General features: G+C 34.4%; 4 protein-coding genes and 1 long non-coding RNA gene across 12 annotated transcripts in view; all 5 read left to right on the top strand.

The window, feature by feature from the left end:
* The window catches only part of LOC114877797 (mannosyl-oligosaccharide 1,2-alpha-mannosidase IA), a 369,440-nt gene that overhangs the window by 327,580 nt on the left and 16,871 nt on the right, over positions 1 to 24,989 (top strand). The gene's annotated exons all lie outside the window — the stretch shown is intronic.
* On the top strand, positions 4,363 to 11,055 carry LOC114882292. 4 transcript variants are annotated; one of them, XM_029199183.2, is made up of 11 exons: positions 7,383 to 7,634; positions 7,707 to 8,065; positions 8,210 to 8,329; positions 8,401 to 8,515; positions 8,606 to 8,861; positions 9,307 to 9,420; positions 9,495 to 9,585; positions 9,654 to 9,799; positions 9,872 to 10,004; positions 10,225 to 10,312; positions 10,984 to 11,055. In XM_029199183.2, the coding sequence occupies exons 2-10, from the start codon at positions 7,925 to 7,927 to the stop codon at positions 10,285 to 10,287; spliced, it is 1,179 nt and encodes a 392-aa protein (XP_029055016.2). In that variant the 5' UTR covers positions 7,383 to 7,634; positions 7,707 to 7,924; the 3' UTR covers positions 10,288 to 10,312; positions 10,984 to 11,055. The 4 variants fall into 4 exon arrangements, with proteins under 4 accessions (XP_046141248.1, XP_029055016.2, XP_046141247.1 ...); XM_046285291.1 differs by lacking the exon at positions 10,984 to 11,055 and having other exon boundaries at positions 8,624 to 8,861; positions 10,225 to 10,619; XM_046285290.1 differs by lacking the exon at positions 10,984 to 11,055 and having other exon boundaries at positions 10,225 to 10,619.
* Positions 6,035 to 7,226, top strand: LOC123987704. The gene is made up of 3 exons (XR_006829304.1): positions 6,035 to 6,140; positions 6,361 to 6,448; positions 7,122 to 7,226. It is a non-coding gene; the product is annotated as an uncharacterized LOC123987704 (long non-coding RNA).
* On the top strand, positions 11,778 to 17,680 carry LOC114877798 (odorant receptor 49b-like). 2 transcript variants are annotated; one of them, XM_046285293.1, is made up of 9 exons: positions 11,778 to 11,928; positions 15,282 to 15,401; positions 15,473 to 15,587; positions 15,678 to 15,933; positions 16,382 to 16,495; positions 16,570 to 16,660; positions 16,732 to 16,877; positions 16,948 to 17,080; positions 17,302 to 17,680. In XM_046285293.1, exons 1-9 carry the CDS (start codon positions 11,788 to 11,790, stop codon positions 17,362 to 17,364), a joined length of 1,179 nt encoding a protein of 392 aa, XP_046141249.1. In that variant the 5' UTR covers positions 11,778 to 11,787; the 3' UTR covers positions 17,365 to 17,680. The 2 variants fall into 2 exon arrangements, with proteins under 2 accessions (XP_046141249.1, XP_029046674.2); XM_029190841.2 differs by lacking the exon at positions 11,778 to 11,928 and adding an exon at positions 14,997 to 15,137.
* LOC123987703 (odorant receptor 49b-like) lies at positions 12,740 to 14,176 on the top strand. The gene is made up of 5 exons (XM_046285295.1): positions 12,740 to 13,285; positions 13,361 to 13,451; positions 13,522 to 13,667; positions 13,738 to 13,870; positions 14,092 to 14,176. The coding sequence occupies exons 1-5, from the start codon at positions 13,119 to 13,121 to the stop codon at positions 14,152 to 14,154; spliced, it is 600 nt and encodes a 199-aa protein (XP_046141251.1). The 5' UTR covers positions 12,740 to 13,118; the 3' UTR covers positions 14,155 to 14,176.

Genomic DNA, 24,989 nt, shown 5'->3' with positions numbered 1-24,989 from the left:
TCTAGGACGCGTCTACTGTATCAAGCTAACCTGAGTGGTCCCAGCTCAACCCACCAGGCGCTTCACCTCCACAGCCAGAGCTCCGTTTGCCATCGGTAAACCGGTGCCCAGCCCACACCACGAGGAGGAGGGGTTGGCACATGTCACCGCTGGGGCTGTCTGCAAGGCCCCGAACGGTTTGTGGCCCTAGAAGAAGGGGGGATAGAAATATAACATTTTTATAAACTATGAGAGTGGAAAAGCAGCACTGGTATACTTGAAAATCCGTATAAAAATCAAATCACTCGCACGGCAATATAACGAGAGTTTACTGTAATGCGTCATACCACAGCCACTTTCCTTGTAGTTTTCTTCGAAAAACATTTCACAAGTGCAATAAATGTCAGCCAGAAGGTGGACAATGAATAATACATTCTTCTGGAAACAAAACAGGAGAATCGTATAAATCCCAACTAACTAACATCTATATTGTCTGTCATTGTCGAATTGCAGCTTTTATGCACTCTTATGCAACTGCACTTTATGTCTTCCTCTTAGTATCAAATTTTTTCAAGTAAAATCTCTAATACGTTTCAACAACTAATATAATGAATAGATTAAGGTATACACGTTCCTTTTATGTTATAATTGCAATTAACGTCGACACTTTGGCGAAGATATCTACGTAATTATAAAGCAGTTGATACTGTTTGAAGCTTTTGAATGTAAACCGTGTTCAAAAGGGACGTATTACCAAGGTTCGTCAAGGGTCTGAAGACGCATTAACACAGTATTTAGTGACTAAGACACTGATACCAAATAGATATTAATACTGTATCAGTGCATTTATAAACCTGTAATGAAATTAATTGCAATATCAGAGAAAGTCTAGAAAAGCTATAAATCTTGGTTACAAAACAATTCAAAATATTTATAAATTTATGAAACGTTTCACGTTATGATGTAAGATATGTTTGGAATTAAAATAATACCATGAAACATTTATTTAGGACATTATACACAAGACTGGGCATGCTATTTCTGGTTAAATTTATGCTACCCAGCTTGTGTATATCACTTAATAGAATAAGGCTGTACGAACACGTGGCGCCGTGCCATTTCTCTACCTAAATTGTTATTAGTCTTTATGCGGAAAACCAATAAGGAACACGTGCTTGAACCAGATGGTAAACTTGTTTCATCCTTAAACAGTTTCTGTACCATAACGTATCTATGCACCAATGTCGGACATTCTTATCTATTCTATCAAATATTAATTCCTAGATAGTATTAATATAAAAAGGAATTTAAAATTACAGTAGTGATCGGTAATCAAAGTGTTAATATTAAATATTACGTTTACTCGACAACAAATATGTTCACCAACTATGCACTCTCACGTCAATCGTTAGAAATCATACCTACATAGAATTTGTTTCACAAACGCGCATATTTGCTCAGTCATCCGTAATGAAATAATGACAAATGAAATCACAACTCACGCGACGATCGCGAACACTCTTAATCATCTCGCGTACCCCCGGAGCGTATCGTAGCGAGCGGAACGTTGTTTCGAGGAGGATTCGTCGCGCAGACTGGCTAGAATAAGGTACAACTTGTTGCGCGGGATGGAACGACAATGAGCGAGCAAAATACAGGAACAAAGGGGAAACAAGTCGAGGCATAAAACACGCAGACACGGAAAGGAAGTTGAACGACATTAAATTTCCATAACGCTGGGAAGGACCATCTGTTTTACGCCTAAGATACTCGAACGCAAATGCACCCCTTTTACAAGTGAAACCCACACACGGTGGATTGCGTGTTTTCCTCCACCGTGTAATTTCCACGATTTTGTCACCGACCGGGAAACAATGTAACTTTCTGTATCGATCAATGGCAATCTTAAGTGCAAGCTATGCATTACCGTTCGCCGTATTGCATTAAGCCCGATTAATGTTTCAAACGATCCACGTAAGATAATGATAGTGGAGCTAATGCATCGTGCGTCGTGGTGGGGTGCGGCAAGCTTCTTGATCGTCCAACTTCGCAGATGCGTTTTGACGCTCGTGTAACATGGATAGTTCGAGGCAAACTGATTACCGAGTTAGCAAAATTTTATTATTGGTCCTCGGTCTGTGGCCACATGATAATAATAGATTGGTCAAGACTGTGAAAAAAATATCTATCGCAAGATTATATTATCGTAATAATAATAGTCTTGCCTAATTAAAATTTGGTAATGTAAATTAAAATGATTATTGAAGAAGAATCTTAATTCCTCTCACTCATAACACTAATCAAGTGTTGTTTTATAAAGAGTGCACTAATTACATGATTTGTATACAGAAATAAAATTAATTATTCAAAATATGCAAACTGTGTAAAATGTGCGAAACAAGATAATATCTTAATTCACCTGAAAAGAGGAAATATGTTATACAAACATAAATTTGCATAAATATGAATAATCTAAATAGTTATCATAATCCCGTCTCACATTATTATCTCTATATAATATGAAAAATAACAGTTCTTACTTGTAACAGTAACAGAAAAGAACAGTTTCCTATGTTTTCGCGTTGAACCATTCCACAGTGAAAGGTTTGATCGTCACATTCTTGAAAATGATGTTCTTCCTTCGAATGTTCTTCGCTAACCGAACTCCCGTCCCACAATCCAACCGTACGTTCTTTTTCCAAGGAAAGTAAACACTGAAACATAGGAGAAATAAATACTATCAGAGAGAAGAAAATTGTGGAATTGTGCTGAAACATAATTTATTCATGCCTCGAGAAATTGTGTAGAGAGACAAAATATAAAACCCTTTTGACTTTTCCCCCGGTAGATTTGTCTAATAGACCTTAGATTATATCGATCATACCGAAATTACAGTCTGCGTCGATCATTCTATCACGCAACATACCCCGTTTCGTACTTTTTCTGGAACAATGCTAAATTGTCTGTAAAAGGGAGGAGGAAAGATTCAGTAGTATAGAAAGTTGCTGGTCTGACGCTCTGTGACTGTCGACCGAGATGGATGAAATTAGAAAACGTTATTACAAGCTTGGTAATAATTACTTCGTGGTGCTTGGTCTGTCGCCTTATAATATTTCGAAATTCATCAAAATACAAAACTTTGTGTATGTGTTCGTCATTATTTCCAGTTTATTAATCCAGGTATCGTATATTAGAGGATTCTTCATTTCTTTTTTCACAATTATTTTCTATCGAATTGTGTCGTTTTTTCAGAGATTTCCACTTATAACGATAGATTTCTCTTTGATACTCCTTTTCAGAAGTTTTCCGTTCATGTTTATTCTAATCATTTCTTTTATGATATATGTTGTATTTATGAACAAAAAAGAAGATGTAAGTTGCCAATGAGTCTTTCACACCAGCCGTCAAAGTGTTAGGTACTTTGTCATTTTCACCGTGATTTGTCTCGAGTTTGTTGCGTGAATAGGTTAAAAATATTGTGGAGAAAATGAAATACGATTGCGACATCGTGAAAATGATAGAGAAATTCAACATACTGAAAGAATATGCGAAGAAAGGAAAATTCTACATCAATATGTTCAGTAGTAAGATAATAACAAAGTAAAATAATAATTGCTCAGTGTAACGATTAACTCAGTGTAACTTAAACAATTGTAACGATTTGCAGTTAATACATACTCTTGTTCAGTCGTCGCAGAGCTGACTCCGTTAGCTTCCTCTTCGACCGAAGAAAACAGACTGACCAGCAGTAAAGAATATTTTTTTCACAGACCTAGATGGCAAAGAGAGGTAAAAATTTTTAGAAAAAGAAATACCTTATAGTCTATAATTTTCTTAATAGCTCCGCTTACATTGTCACAGGTTGAGAAGAAATCGATCGGTAAGTTCTTCCACCCTATTCAAATATTCATAAATAATCAGGCCTGTCATTCATTTCAAAAGAAATTTTCATTCCTTTGGAAACTTGGTTCTATTCGCGACATTTCAAGAAAAATAAAGTATAATTTATTCAGAGGGTAGGTGATGTGGGAGGGTGCATCGGTGACTAGGGATCAGTTGCAGTCGAACCGTTGCACACGATGGATCAACTACAAATTTATTATAAACAGACTATATTCTTGTTATCAGCGTTAGGTCTGTGGCCATACCAGAACAAATACTTCCGATCAATATATAATATCGTCATCTTCACCATTTATGTTTCGTTCTTTGCTGCTCAGGTAAAATCGATGTATTCAGTGTGTACTCGAGAAACAAGTGACTCGTTGCATGCCATAAGATTCAAGCGTAGTTCGTAACGCACGCGACACCGCGTTATCGATTATTTCTAAATACAATAACCAAATAATCATCGCTGCTTTTAGATAGCCGCTATTACGACCATAAAACATACCATGCTTGATTTGCTGAAGAATATCTTTTACATGTCAGTGTGTATGGGTTCACTACTGAAATACGGTACACATTACTTTCATGCCGACAGAGTGAGTTGTACAGATTCCAATTGGATTCAATTTCAATAGACATAGTGTAAGAGGAGTTTTTTAATTGTCAGATTAAACAGCTAATGGAGGAAGTGAAACGCGATTGGAGAACACACAATGATGAACAGCTTGAAATTCTAAGAAATTTCGCCAATTCGGGAAAACATTACGCCTTCTGTTTCGCGTGTAAGAAATTATACTTGATTATATATTTCAATTGTTAATTGCAATTATCACAATGATGCTTAGCGTGTCGATGTCGTAAAAATGTTACAGTGATCGTTTTTCCACCAGCCGTCGTCATCATAGGATACGAGACGTACAATTCTATTTTCGATGCAGTAGCACCGTTAAATTATACTCGTCCGTACGTTATACCAGCAGTATACTTCGTTGACGAAAGGAAGTATCGTTTTTTGATCCTCATATATCAGTCTTTTATATACTCTGTATGTATATGTGCGTATGTTGGGACAGAGTCATTGATTATTATGTGGCTGCATCATTTCATTGCTTTATATGCACTCGTCAGGTAAATCTAATGAATCACTGTACACAGATAGTTTATTTTCTTGCAGCTATTTTAAATATTTATGATATTAACACCTTGCTGATCGGCTCATTCGAGCCCAAACCCTTTCATGCATATTTAAACACGATATGAAATCTTCGAAACAAAATTCAGTATACTTTATTGAATTGTAATACATCGAAAACAATCTAGAGTGATCTTTTAAAACTTGGAATTGCTCTCAAGCATAAGAACTGTATTAACTAACGTAAATGTAGACACGACTTAAGCTGCGACCGTTCAAAATTAGCAAGGTGTTAAAAATAGCAAAAAAAGAAGGCGAACAATTTAAGTAACTAGACATAATAGCTATATTTTTTTAATTTTCAATTCACGTTAAATTCAAGGAAAAGATGAATTTTCACAGAATACATGAGTTTCTTTTGATAAATATCTTAATTTACAGCTATTACATTTATCAATGTGTCATGGAACATATTACTCACAATTCAAACAGACATTTAGATAACAGTAAGAGACTCTTAATAACAGCTGTAGTTATCCACAGAAGGGTAATGAAGTTAGTATATTATTTTTACTATGGCTATAACGATTCGCCATTTTCACTTCTGCTAATCATGTTTGTTCACAAAGGTATCTGGACATTTTTTGAAAATATTCTGTCATTATCGTACGTGTTTCTTCTTCTATTAGCTATCATTAGTCAAAGCATTAACTTATTTATTGTGAGTAATTCATTTTCTTAGTTCTGTAGAAAGTTCATAGATAATTCTCAAAAAAACTATTGATTTCAGCTGTCTCAAACCATTTTTAAATTAGAGGCAAATAGCGATACAGTGGTGTGTTTGGTAGGTGTATTTACCCAACTGATATATATTTTTTACATGACCTACGTAGTGCAACAATATGTAAATATTTATGAAAACGTTAGTTTGCAGATGTAAGTTGATACTTTTTGTTGTTTATAATTGCATACATAATTGCATGAGAATAATTACATCGATGGTTACAGATACAACACCAATTGGTATGAGGCTTCTTTGTCTATGCAAAAATTCTTGTTGTTCGTTATGATGAAAACATCCGACGAGCGTATTTTCACCTTATTCATCTTCGTTAAACCAACCCTCGAAGGTTTCGTGCAGGTACATTGTATTTTAATATTAAGGTTTGTTTAAAATAAACGTAGAAAAATGGCAGAATATTTGGATTAAAAATATTATATAAGCAATGGAAACTTTCACATACCTCGTTTTTCTCAGAACAGTTTTTTAATTATTTATTTCACTATTTCCACGTTTATGTTAAACAGAATCTATAATATTCTCCTTATCACAAAGCAGTCTTCCCAATGAACTTTTTCAGGTATTAAAAATGTGCATCTCCTATTTCACGGTAATGGCTTCTATAGAAGGACAACACAAATAGTATTGATGTACCATTATTGTACCACGTAATAGAAAATTAATTACTTAAGTAATTAACGATATTTAAGATTGAATACACAGAAACGAATGAGACTTCATAGTGTAATGCGTTGGTAGTTGAGGAATATTAAATTAATCACGATCCGAATGAAACGAGTATTGAATTAATTCAGCGGTTATAAAAATATAATCGATGGGTGATAGGGTCTAGCCGTATAAACATAGTTAATCCGCCCGAGTAACAATTGCGGTTGATATTTATCCTACATAATGCTTTTTGGTTAAACAACATTTCTGTGCAATTTAACCGCCTATCCCCTCTGATAAGGGTGATATGAGTGTGTTATAATAAATATGTGTGTTAGTCAACAATCATTTGTTTAAATAATGCATTAACAATTTAAACTTTTTAATTAAGTTTTCTGTTCTTAACTTTTAACGTAAGTGAACCTATATAAGTCATCGTGTGGAGTGTTACGAATGTTAACTACATAACACATGACTGTTTATTATTTTCAGATTTTCCGAGCATTTATGTGTTGTACTTACGATAATGAACATTCGCACCTAACATCACCTCTCTGCTTAATGATAATAACGTTTTTAAACAACTGCAAATGAATACTACATATCATGATATTTAAAATTGTAAATTTTTCTAAACTGTGTTATTCAAAATTATTATCAACGATCTTTTAGGTATACTATAGATTGGTATAATGCACCTTTATGCGTAAAAAAATTAATCTTGACGATGATGATAAGGTACACACCGCCTATTTCTATTAATATGAGCGGTGTTTATTTTCCAGCAATGAAAGGTTTTTTACGGTATACAATTTGCTTATGAGCAATAATGCACACAGAGCGATCGAAAACAAAGGTATAGAATTTATTTATGCGTTTCAGGTATTCAAGGCAACGTTGTCGTACTTTATGATACTCATTTCAACTCAAACGAGAAATTAATTAACGAAAGATATCTATTTCGAACAATATAGCATTCAATAAAATTAACACGTCTGATAAACATAAATCCTGCACTCGCACCAGACTAGCAACAGTATTTTCTCAATCAGATTTCTCCAACAAAATAGAATGAATAATGATACTTGAAGGAAGTGACTTCAGCAAGCTTAATCTTCGACCGCTGAAAACAGACTGATCAGCAGTAAAGAATATTTTTTTCACAGACCTAGATGGCAAAGAGAGGTAAAAATTTTTAGAAAAAGAAATACCTTATAGTCTATAATTTTCTTAATAGCTCCGCTTACATTGTCACAGGTTGAGAAGAAATCGATCGGGAAGTTGTTTCACCCTATTCAAATATTCATAAATAATTTGACCTGTCATTCTTTCGAAAAGAAGTTTTCATTCGTTTGGAAACTTGGTTTTATTCGCGATATTTCAAGAAAAATAAAGCATAATTTATTCAGAGCGTAGGTGATGTGGGAGGGTGCATAGGTGACTACGGATCAGTTGCAGTCGAACCGTTGCACACGATGGATCAACTACAAGATTATTATAAACAGACTATATTCTTGTTATCAGCGATAGGTCTGTGGCCATACCAGAATAAATACTTCCGATCGATATATAATATCTTCATCTTCTTCATTTATGTTTCGTTCTTGGGTGCTCAGGTAAAATTGATGTATTCAGTGTGCTCTAAAGATACAAGTGACTCGTTGCGTGCCATAAGATTCAAGCGTAGTTCGTGAAACACGCGATACCGCGTTATCGAATATTTCTAAATACAATAACCAAATATTCATCGTTGCTTTCAGATAACCGCTATTATGAACACAAGACATACTATCCTTGATTTGCTGAGGTATATCTTTTACGTATCAGTGTTTATGGGTTCGTTACTGAAATACGCTACACATTACTTTCATGCCGACAAAGTGAGTTGTACAGATTCCAATTGGATTCAATTTCAATAGACAAAGTGTAAGAGGAATTTTTTAATTGTCAGATTAAACAGCTGATGGATGAAGTGAAACGCGACTGGAGTACAGAAAATGATGAAATGCTTGAAATTATGAGAAATTTTGCTAATTCGGGAAAACGTTACGCCTTCTATTTCGCGTGTAAGAAATTATTCTTGATTATATATTTCAATCATTAATTGCAATTATCACAATGAAGCTTAGTGTGTCGATATCGTAAAAATGTTACAGTGATGCCTTTTACAATAGCTTTCGTAGGCATAGGATTCGACACGTACAATTCTATTTTGGATGCAGTCGCACCATTAAATTATACTCGTCCGTACGTTATACCAGCAGTATACTTCATTGACGAAAAGAAGTATCGTTTTTTGATCCTCATATATCATTCTTTTATATACCTTGTATGCATATATGCGTTTGTTGGGGCAGAGTCATTGGTTATTATGTGGCTGCATCATTTCAGTGCTTTATATGTACTCGTCAGGTAAATGTGATGAATCACTGTACACCGATATTTTATTTTCTTGCAGCTATTTTAAATATTTATGATATTAACACCTTGCTGATCGGCTCATTCGAGCCAAAACCCTTTCGTGCATATTTAAATATGATATGAAAACTTCGAAATAAAAATCAGTATACTTTATTTAATCGTAATGCGTCGAAAACAATCTAGAGTGATCTTTTAAAACTTTGAATTGCTCTCGAGCCTAAAAACTGTATTAACTAACGTAAATGTAGACACGACTTAAGCTGCGACCGTTCAAAATTAGCAAGGTGTTAAAAATAGCAAAAAAAGAAGGCGAACAATTTAAGTAACTAGACATAATAGCTATATTTTTTTAATTTTCAATTCACGTTAAATTCAAGGAAAAGATGAATTTTCACAGAATACATGAGTTTCTTTTGATAAATATCTTAATTTACAGCTATTACATTTATCAATGTGTCATGGAACATATTACTCACAATTCAAACAGACATTTAGATAACAGTAAGAGACTCTTAATAACAGCTGTAGTTATTCACAGAAGAGTAATGAAGTTAGTATATTATTTTTACTATGGCTATAACGATTCGCCATTTTCACTTCTGCTAATCATGTTTGTTCACAAAGGTATTTGGACATTTTTGAAAATATTCTGTCATTATCGTACGTGTTTCTTCTTCTATTAGCTACCATTAGCCAAAGCATTAACTTATTTATTGTGAGTAATTCATTTTCTTAATTCTGTAGAAAGTTCATAGATAATTTTCAAAAAACTATTCATTTCAGCTGTCTCAAACCATTTTTAAATTAGAGGCAAATAGCGATACAGTGGTGTGTTTTGTAGGTGTATTTACCGAACTGATATATATTTTTTACATGACCTACGTGGTGCAACAATATGTAAATATTTATGAAAACGTTAGTTTGCAGATGTAAGTTGATACTTTTTGTTGTTTATAATTGCATACATAATTGCATGAGAATAATTACATCGATGGTTATAGATACAACACCAATTGGTACGAGGCTTCTTTGTCTATGCAAAAATTCTTGTTGTTCGTTATGATGAAAACATCCGACGAGCGTATTTTCACCTTATTCATCTTCGTTAAACCAACCCTCGAAGGTTTCGTGCAGGTACATTGTATTTTAATATTAAGGTTTGTTTAAAATAAACGTAGAAAAATGGCAGAATATTTGGATTAAAAATATTATATAAGCGATGGAAACTTTCACATACCTCGTTTTTCTCAGAACAGTTTTTTAATTATTTATTTCACTATTTCCACGTTTATGTTAAACAGAATCTATAATATTCTCCTTATCACAAAGCAGTCTTCCCAATGAACTTTTTCAGGTTTTAAAAATGTGCATCTCCTATTTCATGGTAATGGCTTCTATAGAAGGACGACACAAATAGTATTGATGTACCATTATTGTACCACGTAATAGAAAATTAATTACTTAAGTAATTAACGATATTTAAGATAGAATACACAGAAACGAATGAGACTTCATAGTGTAATGCTTTGGTAGTTGAGGAATATTAAATTAATCACGATCTGAATGAAACGAGTATTGAATTAATTCAGCGGTTATAAAAATATAATCGATGGGTGATAGGGTCTAGCCGTATAAACACAGTTAATCCGTCCGAGTAACAATTGCGGTTGATATTTATCCTACATAATGCTTTTTGGTTAAACAACATTTCTGTGCAATTTAACCGCCTACCCCCTCTGATAAGGGAGATATGAGTGTGTTATAATAAATATGTGTGTTAGTCAACAATCATTTGTTTAAATAATACATTAACAATTTAAACTTTTTAATTAAGTTTTCTGTTCTTAACTTTTAACGTAAGTGAACCTATATAAGTCATCGTGTGGAGTATTACGAATGTTAACTACATAACACATGACTGTTTATTATTTTCAGATTTTCCGAGCATGTATGTGTTGTACTTACGATAATGAACATTCGCACCTAACATCACCTCTCTGCTTAATGATAATAACGTTTTTAAACAACTGCAAATGTATACTACATATCATGATATTTAAAATAGTAAATTTTTCTAAACTGTTATTCAAAATTATTATCAACGATCTTTTAGGTATACTATAGATTGGTATAATGCACCTTTATGCGTAAAAAAATTAATCTTGACGATGATGATAAGGTACACACCGCCTATTTCTATTAATATGAGCGGTGTTTATTTTCCAGCAATGAAAGGTTTCTTTACGGTATACAATTTGCTTATGAGCAATAATGCACACAGAGCGATCGAAAACAAAGGTATAGAATTTATTTATGCGTTTCAGGTATTCAAGGCAACGTTGTCGTACTTTATGATACTCATTTCAACTCAAACGAGAAATTAATTAACGAAAGATATCTGTTTCGAACAATATAACATTCAATAAAGTTAACACGCCTGATAAACACAAATCTTACACTCGCACCTGGTTAGCAACAATATTTCCACAATCAGATTTCTCCATCAAAATAGAATGAATAATGATACTTGCAGGAAGTGACTTCAACTAGCTTTCTCTCCGACCGATAAAAACAGACTGATCAGCAGTAAAGAATATTTTTTTCACAGACCTAGATGGCAAAGAGAGGTAAAAATTTTTAGAAAAAGAAATACCTTACAGTCTATAAGTTTCTTAATAGCTCCGTTTATATTGTCACAGAGTGAGAAGAAATCGATCGGTAAGTTGTTTCACCCTATTCAAATTTTCATAAATAATCAGGCCTGTCATTCTTTTGAAAAGAAGTTTCCATTCCTTTGAAAACTTCGTTTTATTCGCGATATTTCAAGAAAAATAAAGCATAATTTATTCAGAACGTAGGTGATGTGGAAGGGTGCATCGGTGACTAGGGATCAGTTGCAGTCGAACCTTTGCACACGATGGATCAACTACAAGTTTATTATAAACATACTATATTCCTCTTATCAGCAACAGGTCTATGGCCATATCAGAATAAATACATCCGATCGGTTTACAATATCTTCATCATGGTCGTTTATCTGTTTTGTTTGGCTGCTCAGGTAAAATTGATGTATTTGGTGTGCACCCGTGAAACAAGTGGCTCGTTGCGTGCCATAAGATTCGGGCGTAGTTCTTAAAGCACGCGATACCGCGTGATCGCATATTTCTAAATATAATAACTAAATATTCATCGTTACTTTTAGATAACCGCTCTTACGAACACAGAACATACCCTCCATGATTGGCTGTGGGATATCTTATTCATATCAGCGATTGCTGGTTTTCTAGTGAGATATGGTACATATTACATTCACGCCGACAGAGTGAGTTGTACAGATTTCAATGGCATTCAATTTCAATGGACATAGTGTAAGAGGAATTTTTTAATTGTCAGATTAAACAGCTGATGGAGGAAGTGAAACGCGATTGGAGTACACACAATGATGAACCGCTTGAAATTCTAAGAAATTTCGCCAATTCGGGAAAGCGTTACTCCTTCTATTTCGCTCGTAAGAAATTATTCTTGACTATATATTTCTATCGTTAATTGCAATTATCACAGTGAAACTTAGCGTGTCGATATCGTAAAAATGTTACAGTGCTTGGTTTTACACTAACCTTCGTAGTCATGGGATTCGAGACGTGCAATTCTATTTTGGATGCAGTCGCACCGTTAAATTATACTCGTCCGTACGTTATAGATGCAGTATACTTCATTGACGAAAGAAAGTATCGTTTTTTGATTCTAATACATCAGTATTTTATATTCCTGATATATACATGTGTATTTGTTGGGACAGATTCATTGATTTTTTTGTGGTTGCATCATTTCGCTGCTTTATATGTACTTGTCAGGTAAAACTAAGGAATCACTGTACACCGATAATTTATTATCTTGCAACTATTTGAAATATTTATGATATTAACACCTTGCTGACTGGCTCTTTTGAGCCAAAACCCTATCGTGCATAATATTTAAATATGAAATGAAAACTTCGAAATAAAATTCAGTATATTTTATCTAATTGTAATGCGTCGAAAACAATCTAGAGTGATCTTTTAAAACTTTGAATTGCTCTCGAGCCTAAAAATTGTATTAATTAACGTAAATGCAGACACAACTTAAATTGCGACCGTCCAAAATTAGCAAGGTGTTAAAAATAGCAAAAATAGAAGGCGAACAATTTAAGTAACTAGACATGATAGCTATATTTTTTAATTTTCAGTTCACGTTAAATTAAAGAAAAAGATGAATTTTCACAGAATATATGAGTTTCTATTGATAAATATCTTAATTTACAGCTATTACATTTATCTAGGTGTCATGGAACATATTACTCACAATTCAAACAGACATTTAGGTAACAGTAAGAGACTCTTAATAACAGCTGTAGTTATCCACAGAAGAGTAATGAAGTTAGTATACTATTTTTACTATGGCTATAACGATTCGCCATTTTAACTTCTGTTAATCATGTTCGTTCAACAAAGGTATTTGGACATTTTTGAAAATATTGTGTCAGTATCGTACATGTTACTTCTTCTATTAACTATCATTACCCAAAGCATTAACATATTTTTTGTGAGTAATTCATTTTCTCTTCGTTCTGTAGAAACTCGTAGATAATTTTGAAAGAAACGCTTCTTTTCAGCTGGCTCAAACCATTTTTAAATTAGAGGCAAATGGAGATGCAATGTTGTGTTTGTCATGTACATTTAGCGAAATGATATATCTTTTTTACATGACCTACATATGGCAACAATGTTTAAGTACTTTTGACAACCTTACATTGCAGATGTAATTTGAAACCTTTTATTGCTTATAATTGTATTCATTAGCATTGGAATAATTAGATCGATGATCACAGATACAATACCAATTGGTACGAGACTTCTTTATCTACGCAAAAATTTGTGTTGTTCGTTATGATGAAAGCATCCGAAGACCTTCGCTTGAAATTATTCATCGTCTTTAAACCATCCCTCGAAGGTTTCATGCAGGTGCATTGTTTTCTAATATTAAGATTTATTTAAAATTAACATAGAATAATGGCAAAAATATTTGGATTAAAAATATTATATTAGCGATGGAAACTCTCGCATACCTTGTAATTCTCAGAAAAATTTTTTAATTATTAATTTCACTATTTTCACGTTTATGTTAAACAGAATTTATAATATTCTGCTTATCACAAATCCGTGTTCTTAATGAACTTTTTCAGATATTAAAAATGTCCATCTCCTATTTCACGGTAATGGCTTCGATAGAAGAACGACACCAGTAGTATTGATGTAATATTGTAGAAACATGTAATAGAAAATTAATTACTTAAGTAATTAACAGTATTTAACATAGAATTCACAGAAGCTAATGAGACTTCACAGTGTAGTGCTTTCGTAGTTGAATATTAAATTGATCACGAACTGGATAAAACGAGTATTGAATTAATTCAACGGTTATAAAAATATAATCGGGGGATGAAATTTGTATTTATTTTGATATCAAACCGAGGTTTAATATTACCGGAATGATATAATTAAGTTATACCTAACTAGAGAAAAGTTTGAATAATCAAAGATTGCATAGTATTGAATATAACAATAGATCAATATACTATTGAATATACTATTGAATAAAATTCACACGTCTGATAATCACACATTCTGCACTCCCACCTGGTTAGCAACAGTATTTCCTCAATTAGATTTCTCCAACAAAATAGAATGAACAATGATACTTGAAGGAAGTGACTTCAGCTAGCTTCCTATTCGACCGATGAAAACAGATGGACCAGCAGTAAAGAATATTTTTTTACAGACCTAGATGGCAAAGAGAGGTAAAAATTTTTAGAAAAAGAAATATCTTACAGTCTATAATATTCTTAATAGCTCCGCTTACATTGTCACAGGTTCAGAAGAAATCAATCGGGAAGCTGTTTCACCCTTTTCAACTATTCATAAATAATCAGTCCTGTCATTCTTTTGAAACGAAGTTTCCATTCCTTTGAAAACTTCGTTTTATTCGCGATATTCAAGAAAAATAAAGCATAATTTGTTCAGAGCGTAGGTGATGTGGGAGGGTGCATAGGTGACTAGGGGATCAGTTGCAGTCGAACCGTTGCACACGATGGATCAACTACAACTTTATTATAAACATACTATATTCCTCTTATCAGCAACAGGTCTATGGCCATATCAGAATAAATACATCCGATCGGTTTACAATATCTTCATCATGGTCGTTTTTCTGTTTTGCTTGGGTGCTCAGGTAAAATTGATGTATTCAGTGTGCACTCGTGAAACAAGTGGCTGGTTGCGTGCCATAAGATTCGGGCGTAGTTCTTAAAGCACGCGATACCGCGTGATCGCATATTTCTAAATACAATAACTAAATATTCATCGTTACTTTTAGATAACCGCTCTTACCAACACAGAACATACCCTCCATGATTGGCTGCGGAATATTTTATTCATATCAGCGATTGCTGGTTTTCTAGTGAAATATGGTACATATTACATTCACGCCGACAAAGTGAGTGGTACAGATTTCAATGGCATTCAATTTCAATGGACATACTGTAAGAGGAATTTTTTAATTGTCAGATAAAACAGCTGATGGAGGAAGTGAAACGCGATTGGAGAATACACAATGATGAACCGCTTGAAATTCTAAGAAATTTCGCTAATTCGGGAAAGCGTTACTCCTTCTATTTCGCGTGTAAGAAATTATTCTTGACTATATATTTCAATCGTTAATTGCAATTATCACAGTGAAACTTAGCGTGTCGATATCGTAAAAATGTTACAGTGATTGGTTTTACACTAATCTTCGTAGTCATGGGATTTGAGACGTGCAATTCTATTTTGGATGCAGTCGCACCGTTAAATTATACTCGTCCGTACGTTATACATGCAGTATACTTCATTGACGAAAGGAAGTATCGTTTTTTGATCCTAATACATCAGTATTTTACATTCCTGATATATACATGTGTATTTGTTGGGATAGATTCATTGATTATTTTGTGGTTGCATCATTTCGCTGCTTTATATGTACTTGTCAGGTAAATCTAATGAATCACTGCACACCGATAGTTTATTATCTTGCAACTATTTTATATATTTATGATATTAACACCTTGCTGACTGGCTCTTTTGAGCCAAAACCCTATCGTGCGTAATATTTAAATATGAAATGAAAACTTCGAAATAAAATTCAGTATATTTTATCTAATTGTAATGCGTCGAAAACAATCTAGAGTGATCTTTTAAAACTTTGAATTGCTCTCGAGCCTAAAAATTGTATTAACTAACGTAAATGCAGAAACGAATTAATCTGCGACCGTCCAAAATTAGCAAGGTGTTAAAAATAGCAAAAAAAGAAGACGAACAGTTTAAGTAACTAGACATGATAGCTATATTTTTTAAATTTTCTATTAACGTTAAATTAAAGAAAAAGATGAATTTTCACAGAATATATGAGTTTCTTTTGATAAATATCTTAATTTACAGCTATTACATTTATCAAGGTGTCATGGAACATATTACTCACAATTCAAACAGACATTTAGGTAACAGTAAGAGACTCTTAATAACAGCTGTAGTTATCCACAGCAGAGTAATGAAGTTAGTATATTATTTTTACTATGGCTATAACGATTCGCCATTTTAACTTCTGTTAATCATGTTTGTTCACAAAGGTATTTGGACATTTTTGGAAATATTGTGTCAGTATCGTACATGTTACTTGTTCTATTAACTATCATTACCCAAAGCATTAACATATTTATTGTAAGTAATTCATTTTCTCTTCGATCTGTAGAAACTTCATAGATAATTTTGAAAGATACGCTTCTTTTCAGCTGGCTCAAACCATTTTTAAATTAGAGGCAAATGGAGATGCAATGTTGTGTTTGTCATGTACATTTTGCGAAATTATATATTTTTTTTACTTGACCTACATATGGCAACAATGTTTAAGTACTTTTGACAACCTTACATTGCAGATGTAATTTGAAACTTTTCATTGCTTATAATTGTATTCATTAGCATTGAAATAATTAGATCGATAATCACAGATACAATACCAATTGGTACGAGGCTTCTTTGTCTACGCAAAAATTTCTGTTGTTCGTTATGATGAAAACATCCGAAGACCTTCGCTTGAAATTATTCATCGTCTTTAAACCATCCCTCGAAGGTTTCATGCAGGTACATTGTTTTCTAATATTAAGATTTGTTTAAAATAAACGTAGAAGAATGGCAAAATATTTTGGTGAAAAGTATTATATGTATAAGCGATGGAAACTTTCGCATGCGTCGATTTTCTCAGAAAATATTTCTAATTATTAATTTCAGTATTTCCACGTTTATGTTAAACCGAATTTATATTCTCCTTGTCACAAAGCAGTCTTCTTAATGAACTTTTTCAGATATTAAAAGTGTGCTTCTCCTATTTCACGGTAATGGCTACGATAGAAGAACGGCACCAATAGTGTTAATGTAATATTGTAGAAACATGTAATAGAAAATTAATTACTTAAGTAATTAACAGTATTTAACATAGAATGCACAGAAACTAATGAGACTGCACAGTGTAGTGCTTTCGTAGTTGAGGAATATTAAATTGATCCCGAACTGGATAAAACGAGTATTGAATTAATTCAACGGTTGTAAAAATATAATCGATGGGTGCAATTTGTATTTATTTTTATGTGAAACCGAGCTTTAATATTATAGGAATGGTATAATGAAATTGTACCTAACTAGAAAAAGGTTTGAATAACCAAAGATTGTATTGAAAGCAGGAACTATAAGCTGTAAACTAGAAGCAGCTGTTGGTAACACACAAAGTTAATAAAGTTTGCATTATACCTTGCACTTTCATCGTTCTGCCGCTATCACGAGCGAGGTTTATAGACGCTGATTAAGAAAACTACCCCCGTTTTCTTACCCAGCGAACTGTAATCAACTTGTCCGCAATTATCTTCATTCTGTGGTGTATTCTACACTTATATTTTTACACGATACAGATCGGAAATGAAAATTTGCATCAGAAATTAAATTAACCCTTCCGACCCCGCTAGCGATACAAAGAATATTATATCGAATGAATGTAATTTATGCTTCACGCACCCTTTGCACCTGACATAATTGCAGTTACTCGAATTAGAAACAACCCTCTTCGTGTAAACAGCAGAGTAAACGTTGTTTAAATTGCACCTCCTGCCAATCATTTTAAGCCACCCTTCGTGTAAACATAATATCAGGTAATTCAAAGGTAAAAAGTTGGAATAAACGATGGAGCGAGGGTATACTTTCGAGGGTGAATATTCTATGGAATTGACTATTGATTTTGATCGATAATGGATATCCAGAGGGATGAATACCATGAATTGAATTCGAATTCTCTGAAACAACTCAATTAGAAATTGTATCAAGGATTGAAATGATTGATATACGTAAGGAAATTCTTCAGTGCTATCGATAAATTATATTATTCAGGTAAATATCACATAGTTTAATATCTTGATGGATATTTTAAGAACAAAAATTAGCACAATTTCCATTTTGCAATATTTCAAGCTTCAATAAATTTTAATGCAATTTAATCAAATGCACACTCTATGCTTGTAATATTTATGATATGTAATTTAAAATGAATTTTCAACTGACACTTCTCAGGTTGAACATAAAATGTGGCGTAGGTAGACGCGGAAGGAAATCGCAGTGCAGTATGAAAACATAGCAAGGTACGAATAAAAAAGAAAAATAAACTAAAAATTATCGAACAGGATCCTGATAAGAGATCTGAGTTGTTCGGAGTCTCCCATCAGGTGGAAAGGCTGTGAAGAAAAAAATGAAATCGCATAGGAATCTCGGGTGGAGAAGAATGAAGGAGACCAAGTCAGCGGCGTGAAATTACAAGCGTCTCGTCTCGGTCAAACTCGAACGATCTTCGACAAAATGGGGAAAGCATTCGTTGGAAACGAAGCGTGAAGCGTTTGCTCGGTAATCAGCAAGCCAGCTCTAGCGACCGAGATCGACTTTGCGATCGCAGCCTGCATTTGTGCGAGGAAAGGCTGGTGAAATAAAAAAGATGGAAAAAAGAAAAACGAAAAGGCGAGAATGATGCTCGATAGAGAGTACATGTACCCTCGTAACGCTACCGAGATGGTTCTCTTATCTAAAGTGCACGCGTAATGTCTCTATCTGCCATCCACAGGTACATTATCGCTCGAAGCGCGAAGTTACAACGATCACCGGCTGAAATCCGTGAAAGAGAATTATTCTAGACTCGGTCGGCACTGTCAGTTAGTAGCCAACTCGTAGAAAATTACAGTGGTGTGTTTTCCTCTGCTTGTTTGATGCTTTATTGTATGCTGATAAGTGGTGTTCTGTGAGGGCGTGGAATTTTCGAAAGATCACAGGTATTCTTTGAAACTTTCATGTTGCTATTTTTGTGGAATTTTAATCTTTAAATAGATGCACCACAAGTGCCATTCTGTTATTCTTTTCTGTCATGAAATTCTGTCAAAGTTTACACATTTCAAAATCAGTCATTATTGGCTATAATTAGTAATTATTCGTTTGATACTAAAAATATTGATAAATCGTTTATGGAGCTATTTTAATGAAGCTTTAAGCTTTATATTGGTGTACCATAAGTGCCATTTCGTAATACTTTTCTATCATGAAACGATATTAATATGTTTCTAAATCTATTATTTAGCCCATGAAGAGAGACCCAATTTTAATTTAATTATGTATTTCATATTATTTTCATTCTCTAATATCGTGGTTTAAGGATTAATACACAACAACCTAATTGTACTTGCAGAAAATGTTTATAGTTTATCAGTACTGAAAAGAAAATCCAATTTCAACGCCACTATGGATCGTCCAGGTATATTGCTCTATTCGCATTAATTCGAGCTAATCTCGTAGGATGGTAAGAAACAATGCCTGTAGAGCAGATCTCCGGTTATGTTCCCGGTCACGATGCTCGGTTTGTTCAACGTAAAAAGCTCCGCTGTGTCGAGATACGACGCGAAGCTCATTTTCCTGAAAACCACTTCCATCGGGAGCCGAAAGGCGAGTAAGCATCGGCATCGTGAAGGGAGCAAAAGTGGAGCATGCGAAACCTGCGTCGAAACTTGTTACTCACGAAAGTGCTTCCGTGACTATCTCCAGGCTGTACAGAAGGCTCGTACTTGCACACCCTTACAAGTGGCTGAAAAGCACGCGAGTACTTCTCGCGAGCCGAATCGCCTAGCCGTTTCGCGAACAATCTCTTGCCGGTAATCATATTCGCGTAATCCGTCTCCTGGTGTGCTTTCATACCACCGGAAACATTACACGCGACCATTGTCTGTTAACCTTTGAACTGATTAAGTAGGTCTTTTTTCGGGAATGGGCGAGGTGCACGGAATCTCAGAATATCGCGATATTAGAATCTCAGAATTTTGGGAATTTGGGATTTTTGAAATTTGGAAATTTTGGGATTTAGGAATTTGGGAATTTTGGGAATTTGAGGATTTGGAAATTTAGAAATTTTAGCATATTAGAATTTTAGGGTATTAGGATTTTAGGATTTTAGGATTTTAGGATTTTAGGATCTTAGGATCTCAGGATCTTAGGATCTTAGAATCCTAGAATCTTAGAATGATAATGATGCAGCTCATATTTTTTTATGACCAAGAGCCACCTTTTTTTAGGGCCACCCTGACCTCTATCTAATCACCCAATGATCATATCAAACATTATTAGAGCGATTTTATTCGACAGAAATAACTGAAAATAAGATGGTACATAAATGGTTTGTTGGAGATGATCGATTCCCGAGGCAAGATTTTTGTGTCGAGTGGTCCAACTTAGAACTTTATTAAGAAGGTCGAAATTCTTGGAGAAAGACCGAATGCTCGGTTATTGCACCTAATTATATCTCTATGAGTACTGTTCCCAAGGATGCTTGGCCTCATTTTTTGTTTTAATACACTATTATTGCCTGCTCGTTATTGCTACGCGATGCAATATCAAGCTGCTCATATAGCTCCTCTTCCCCTGAACCACTTTCGCGATACAAATTTAATTTCGTGCCCTGTTTAAACTTTCATTTCAGAAAAATTACTTACGACCATCTTAACGCGATTTATCATTTATCTAAAGAATCTTATGGACATTTCAGCTTTCTGTATTCGAACGACAAGGATTAAAATTTTAATTCAGACAATTGATGACATAAAAGTATCAGGAAATTGTACTTACAGTATATCAAATTTCTACATAAACGAAATCTGATATAAAATTCTTAAACCTATCAAAAACTCATCATTTCCAATTAACACGTATTCTAGCGCATCACCTTTCCTAATTTCTTCATCTATTTCATTCTTCGCAACACCGCATGAAAATTTTCTCTTCCAAGATGTCCATGAATCATTAAGGTGTCTCCTCACGTATCTCATAGTTAAGGTGGCATTGGTGGCGGCGTCGGGGCGCGCAATATTGGCCAAGGACCAATTTCAACTCGACTCGCCACCTGATCCACCCCTCTCGTCGTGATTCTCCTTAAGCAGTCCTCCGCGTTCACTCGATTCTCTCTTGCCTTTTCCGACTCTTCTTTCTTTCTTTTACATCTCCGTTCCCGTTTTCCGTACGCGCGCCAACGACACGGTAATAATCATCACAATTTCATTTTACTGTCCGTGAACCGAGACGGCAGAGTAGACCAGCGCTGGATTCGAGAAAAATGCGTCGAATAAACGGAAATAGGAGCGGAAGAACGGTTGGAAATCTTTTCCGACTATTCTTATGGCTTCCTCTCGTTGAGAATTAGGTGGATGCGTTACGTGGATTGTTTGTTGAAACGCGGTTGCTTTTTTTTATCGAACCACGTTTCTTATTTTTAGTATGGAAATGGTCTTTCAGAAAATGTTTTCTGTGTTTGGATAGAAGCATTGAAAATCTTGGAGAAAATTTATTTTTCATTTCTATTATTTTCGAAATATTCTATTTCAAATATTTTATATAAAATAGGAATTAAGCAAGATGAAATTAAACTTTTCTATTTTTTAAATTATATTTTATTTTGCTCAGCCATCACAAATTCTGCTGTGCTGTATTGCCCCCTGATTCAGAGTTATTACCAAAAAGCATGAAATGTTTTAATTCTAATATATCGTTTGGTCGACTCTGTTTTCCATGGTAAAAAGAAGCGAGCAAAAGTAAAATAACAGCGAACTTTTCGATTAGTATACGAGTACCTTTGGAATGTATTAATTGGAAACTGGATAGAATGGAAGGAATCAAAAGTGCTGGCCAACACGAATTCGTGAGGGAAGCTGCTTTTTTTCATTTCATTCACGCCGCTCGTTGGTCAAAGGTTTCGAACGAACGGTAATCGAGATAATTGAAAAGTTTACGCCCGTTCCGTGTTATTACCTTTTAATTGCGAAATGGGATACCGTGGACGAGCACAAGGTTTCTAATCGAAATACTGTGTGGTTAAATGCTTTAAGATTATATTTTCATAATTGTATTTCATTCTTTGTTGCATGGTCTTTTCAATTTTATACATTTATTCAAAGAATTAATAAAATACAATTAATTATACTAATTTGGAAAAATTTTTGTTCACCAAATCTAGCAATATTTCTTCAAAAAATATTAATCTTCTAATAAATTGATCTTCAATCGCAGAAGGTATACGATTTTCAAGACAAATCACTGCGATATTGTTTCCACAGAATGCGAACGAAAAAAAGTTCCAATTATTATCGAATCGTCGCAAAACCTGACGTTTTAATTAAAACTTGCCGGCGACATAGGATGAAATATTTTCCGTGAAGCAATAACAAAGAAACGAACAAGACGCAAAGTAATCAAACAAGCTTCTGGTCGAAACGTTGCATTGAAGACCCTTCTTCGAACCATCGAGCAGAAAAAAAGACAGTAGGTACTTCGAGGTAATGTACAAAAGAACAGCGAAGAAATTCATTTCTCGCTTCGATTCATTAACACCGTTCTGAAAAGGGTTGTAAATTAAATTTCACAGACTCGATTGTGCAACGGACATGCTTACAAAAATCTCACGATCGAATCTCCGAATAAAGCCCGTCGATGCTCAAGCTGGTGCAATCATAAAAAGAAGAAGAGGAAAAAAGAAGAGGAAGAATTGATGTCAGAAGAAATTGAAAGAGGGTGCGAGTTTTGGAGGGTGGAAGTCGGGTTAAAGGCCACCAAGCAGAAGGAAGCAGCTTCCTTTTAACGAAGCACCGGCTTAATAAGAAGGTCTCGCTATTAGGCCCTAAGTAAACGAGTTAATCCGACACACCTGTCGAAGCGGAAAGCGTAGCAACACGGGCCGACATCCTCGATAGATGGAGGGCCAACGTTGAATCCTTTTAACGTAACGACCTCGTAAACCAACCATCGGTGCTCGGTTAATATAATTAAGGTCTTCACGCTTAACGTTACGCATGATTTTTCAGCAGTTTGTAATTAAAAAAGAAAGGTTATTAACCCATTAATGCTACAATGAAAAATTAATTCATCTTAGTAAGACATTTAACTCTTGGATTGGCGGACCATGGAGAGAGTCCCAATTTTAATTTCATTTTACAAATTTTACACTATTCCTTTAAAAATTATTACTGCGTTTAACTTTCGGTTAATATCCTCGTATATATATTTTGTAACGGTGCAATTACATTAATTCGTTGTTACATGATTAAATTGAATGTTCCTGTTACGGGGATCACAGGTACCTGTTACGAAAGCGATTACGTCTTTCTCGTGGATGCCACACCTCTGTCTTCAGCATCTCTCGTATTAGGATAAACTGCTGCGATTACGACAGGTGGAGCCGATCGTATTTTGCAATTTTCCTGTCGGCTGTACTGCCCTGCGAGATGCGGCAAATTGCAGCGTGCTATTTATGACCGGGATACGCACATTTCGTTGCATCACGCCGCATCGGACACCTCGAACTTGCTGCGATGCACCCAGAGAAATACAGTGGCTCTCATTGGGATTCGATCGGTTCGTTTTTTAATTCAGCTTTTTAGATTGGCATCGTGCAAAATGTTCTCCCTTTCATTTCTAATTATACAATATTCGAGATATAGGTCATAAGTGATCCTTAAGCTTCTAAATTTTTAAATTTTAGAAATTTCAAGAATAAAACATTAGTTTTTTAATAGAAAGACAAGTTGAATAATTGACCATGAACTTGAGAACGGTGCCGAATAAAAAGCAGATAATTGGATTTGTCGATAAACGGAATACGAGCTAAATATATCCCATTTATTTAGATAACTGGTTTACACACCTGTTATCACAGTATCAAGACATAAATGTTAATTAACCGGCGTTTCTTTCGTTTCTAAATCAGATAATACCGATATACCTGTTATAAACGAGATTCGTTAATATCCCTTCACCAGTTACCGAACGCTATCTTCATGTTCCTCCTAATTAATACCTATGCCGTGCTGATTACTGCCTCTGTCAGTAATCTTAAAAGCACGTTCACACGAACGTCCGTGAATTTTTAGCCATTTATAAGTTCAATAAGAATTTATGTATATGTACCCTTTTTCTTTTCGTTTTTTATCGCATTAACTGGGTGAAAATGAAGGTATATATTAAAGGTGCACTTTGACTCGTTAGCAGCCACTCCATTTACCAGTTTTTATATTTTTGAAAAAACATATATAAAAATAATAATAATAATCTCAAGGATGGATTAAATTTTAAAATATATTTTGTTATCTAATTATTCCTATTTGCAGATATTGTTATCAAAGTCTGTCAACGAAAATAATTCGGTCAACGTTCACGATGAATGAAAGAAAATCAAAACGGAAGAGGAAACAAAGTGAAAGATAAACGAGCATTCAGGTTGACGCGTGTACCGTGTCTACAGATGGAAGTAACAACAGTAAAAGCAAGCAACACGATTAAGCTCGATGTAAAAGAGAATACGAACGGGGAGAGAAAAGCAAAGCAGACGAGCTTCAGACAGTTTGTCGTTGGGAAATAACTTCATAACTCGGGCTAAACTAATAATAATCTTAGCTCATTAAACACCAGCTGGAAACTTAATCATCGAATTTCC

This window comes from Osmia bicornis, chromosome 3 (genome assembly GCF_907164935.1).
Source record: "Osmia bicornis bicornis chromosome 3, iOsmBic2.1, whole genome shotgun sequence".
Lineage (NCBI taxonomy): Eukaryota > Metazoa > Arthropoda > Insecta > Hymenoptera > Megachilidae > Osmia > Osmia bicornis.
Note: the sequence above shows the minus strand (reverse complement) of the source record. Positions and strands in the feature narration are given on the sequence as shown.

Bases quoted from the DNA above. Each gene is read 5' to 3' on its own strand.
- LOC114882292 (XM_029199183.2), top strand. From the start codon at position 7,925: ATGGATCAACTACAAGATTATTATAAACAGACTATATTCTTGTTATCA. The intron at 8,516-8,605 runs GTAAGAAATTAT...AAAATGTTACAG, and splicing joins TTACGCCTTCTATTTCGCGT to TGATGCCTTTTACAATAGCT. The intron at 9,421-9,494 runs GTTAGTATATTA...TTGTTCACAAAG, and splicing joins ATTCACAGAAGAGTAATGAA to GTATTTGGACATTTTTGAAA.
- LOC114877798 (XM_046285293.1), top strand. From the start codon at position 11,788: ATGGATCAACTACAAGTTTATTATAAACATACTATATTCCTCTTATCA. The intron at 11,929-15,281 runs GTAAAATTGATG...CGTTACTTTTAG, and splicing joins TGTTTTGTTTGGCTGCTCAG to ATAACCGCTCTTACCAACAC. The intron at 16,878-16,947 runs GTAATTTGAAAC...CGATAATCACAG, and splicing joins GACAACCTTACATTGCAGAT to ATACAATACCAATTGGTACG.
- LOC123987703 (XM_046285295.1), top strand. From the start codon at position 13,119: ATGAATTTTCACAGAATATATGAGTTTCTATTGATAAATATCTTAATT. The intron at 13,452-13,521 runs GTGAGTAATTCA...GCTTCTTTTCAG, and splicing joins AAAGCATTAACATATTTTTT to CTGGCTCAAACCATTTTTAA. The intron at 13,668-13,737 runs GTAATTTGAAAC...CGATGATCACAG, and splicing joins GACAACCTTACATTGCAGAT to ATACAATACCAATTGGTACG.